Here is a 2,580-nt window from a genome sequence, read left to right on the forward strand (position 1 = left end):
GTGTTAAATCTCACGCGCTCCGGTTGCAGACTTACTGATGCATTTTCCGTCGTACGCCACCCCGATGGACCTGCCGAGCAGACAGGTCGCCTTTCTCAGGTGGCACGCGCTCGGATATGTGATCCCGTCGTTTCCACACAGGTACAGATCAGGCGAGGTCGCGGGGGGGCAAATCCGATTACACGTCACGCAGTACGCGTTGTTCGTCTGGTCCACRACGCAGTTGGAGGTCCCGGGGCACAAGACCTGACGGCACGTTTCTGGCGACAGAACAAAAAACATAAATAATGAGAGGGGGGTGGGGGGTGGGGGGATTCTCTTAATTGGATGTCTAATATTTGACTTACTCTTGCATTTGCCCTGGTACTGCACGTCCAGGTCCGGGTTGGTTTTGCATTTCGCCCTCAGGAGCGCGCACTCGTCTTTGTAGGTCTTGCCGTCTGTGCCGCAGACGGGTCCCTTCCAGGTGATGTTGGAGCAGTCGGGCGCGCACACGCAGCGCGGCTTCCCCTTGCGGTTGATCTTGCACGTCTTCCCGGGCCCACAGTCCACGTTTTCGCAGCTTTCTGAAAGACAAGGTCTGCTGTTCACAACACAGTGGAGGACTTTTACGCACGCCGCTGCGCGCCTGTAACATTTCGACGTGAAAGGAAAAATAAATAAATAATAATAATAATAAAAGAATGTGTGTATTGTGAGAAAACCAAAGGAAATGATTGCACCTCCACCTTTGCAAGGTATGCAATTAGGCGCGCCCCCATTGAAGATCATCCACCTAAAGAGGGTGGTGTTGGGGACGTCCTCCTCGGTCCAGGACGTCCCCAGYCTTTGACTCCGGCAGCACTCCTCTCTGCTCATCCCGGGCATGTAGAGCACCTGGCATCTCCCGTTCTTCCCCTGTTGCAGCCAGCAGTTTCCAGCTGTAAAACAGCAGCAACAACGAGTTAAAATGCATACAAAATAAACATTTGTAAAAAAAAAAAAAAAAACCCAAGTAACGCGGGCTGAGCGTCTGAAAGCGCTCATCCAGACGCACTAGACGCAGACTGTATTATCCGAGACGCTCCCTCCCTCCTATTTCGCCCTCCCGGCGGTATTTTGTCTGATTTTTTTTTCTTTTTTTCTTGCAAGACTGTTAACACTTGCCTATTCCAACTGTGACTGACAGCCATTACAATGTAGCCACAGACCAAAAAAAAAAAAAAAAAAAAAAAAAAAAAAAAGGGAGATTTTTTTTTTTTTTTTTTGATGGGGAGGGGAGGGGGAGTTCTTTTATTCACGGAGTCTCTCCTTGTACCTCTGGACAGAATCTGAAGCGTCTAGACAGCAAAGAGAAAAACCCAAAGTCTTTAGGTTCTGACCAGACTGAACACAGCACCATCTGCAGAGCCTCGGCGCAGAACATACCCAGCAGACAATGCCAGGCAAAACACCAGTGTCAAATGTACTTATTTTTTATTTTAAATGAAAAAAAAACAGAAATATTGTCCTTTTTGTCAGTGCTACAATAAAAAACAAAACATCCCAGAAAAGCCACAGGACGCGCGTGAGACTGTCCGTGCGCTCGACCTGCTGCGTTCCTCCTGTTAAAGATTTCTGTCTGAAACACAAACCCAGGACTAAATGAGCACAAAAGTCTCCAGTGGAAATGTTTTTTTATTGCCACAGTCAAATGACAACATAATAAAGAGGATTTTGGCGCACAATGCGGAAAGASTGTGCGCGCAAAAAGAAATAAACCTGTAACTGGCTCATTAAGTGGCACTCTGAAGTTTGTTGGACAGACTGGAACTAAACGCTTGTCAGAGAAAGGAAACTAAAAGTCCCCCCCCCCTCCCAAATACATATTTAGGTGCTGCAGGAAAAACTGACTTTGGCACCAACGTGGGGGTGGCGGCTGTTTTCCCTGACGCGCAAAACTTGCCATATCCCACTTTAAAGGCTCACATTAAAACACCTGTTTTATAGAGGTCTGAAGAGAGGAGACTATCTGAGGATTATAAAAAAATAACTCTGAAAAGTTTCTCAGCAGTCTGAAAAATCGCGCATTTAGTGGCTGACAGCAAAGTTTTTCTTTTATTTAGAGAATTAAAAAGAAAAAGGATGAGCTTACCTTGAACTTTTTGATGTTCCAGGAGGTGACAAAGCCACAAGAGGAAGAAAAATATGCCCGGGTGAAGGTGGCGTCTGAGCATCCCAAACATGACGGAAAGGCAGAGCGAGGCTCCTATTTGACGCACAGGCAGCGCAAAACTAATCTGCTTAAGGTGGCACTGTTGGATAAGTGTCCGTCTGAGAATGCAGCCTCTCTTTTTAAATCTATAAGGGGTCTCGAGTTGACTGTCTCTGGTGGGCGGGCTCCTCTTCTCTGGGGGTGGGGATATGTTGTGTGTGTGTGTGTTTTTCCCTCCTCCTCCTCACCAAAGTTCTTTCAATCCAAGTCAGGTGACACAACTTTCTCATGTTGCCATAACGCGCACATATTTGTTTTAAAACTCAAACCTCCCCTCATATTTAGACAGTGTAATTTGGAAAATTAGAATAAATAAATAAATAAATAAATAAATAAATAAATAAATA

The 2,580-nt window shown here is 46.1% G+C and overlaps 1 protein-coding gene across 2 annotated transcripts in view; it reads right to left on the reverse strand.

The window, feature by feature from the left end:
• Window positions 1-2,297, reverse strand: part of fsta (follistatin a) — a 6,152-nt gene extending 3,855 nt beyond the window's left edge. The window contains exons 1-4 of one of the 2 annotated variants that reach the window (XM_014011759.1): window positions 2,114-2,297; window positions 729-920; window positions 348-566; window positions 36-260 (exon numbers count right to left, since the gene is read on the reverse strand). In XM_014011759.1, coding sequence (XP_013867213.1) covers window positions 36-260; window positions 348-566; window positions 729-920; window positions 2,114-2,204 — 727 coding nt within the window. In that variant the 5' untranslated portion in view covers window positions 2,205-2,297. Of the gene's footprint in view, window positions 1-35; window positions 261-347; window positions 567-722; window positions 921-2,113 lie in introns of both variants that reach the window. The other variant, XM_014011758.1, reaches the window with a different exon arrangement.
• Window positions 2,298-2,580: the final 283 nt, after the last annotated feature.

The sequence above is a fragment of the Austrofundulus limnaeus genome, unplaced genomic scaffold, assembly GCF_001266775.1.
Source record: "Austrofundulus limnaeus strain Quisiro unplaced genomic scaffold, Austrofundulus_limnaeus-1.0 Scaffold84, whole genome shotgun sequence".
NCBI classification, from domain to species: domain Eukaryota; kingdom Metazoa; phylum Chordata; class Actinopteri; order Cyprinodontiformes; family Rivulidae; genus Austrofundulus; species Austrofundulus limnaeus.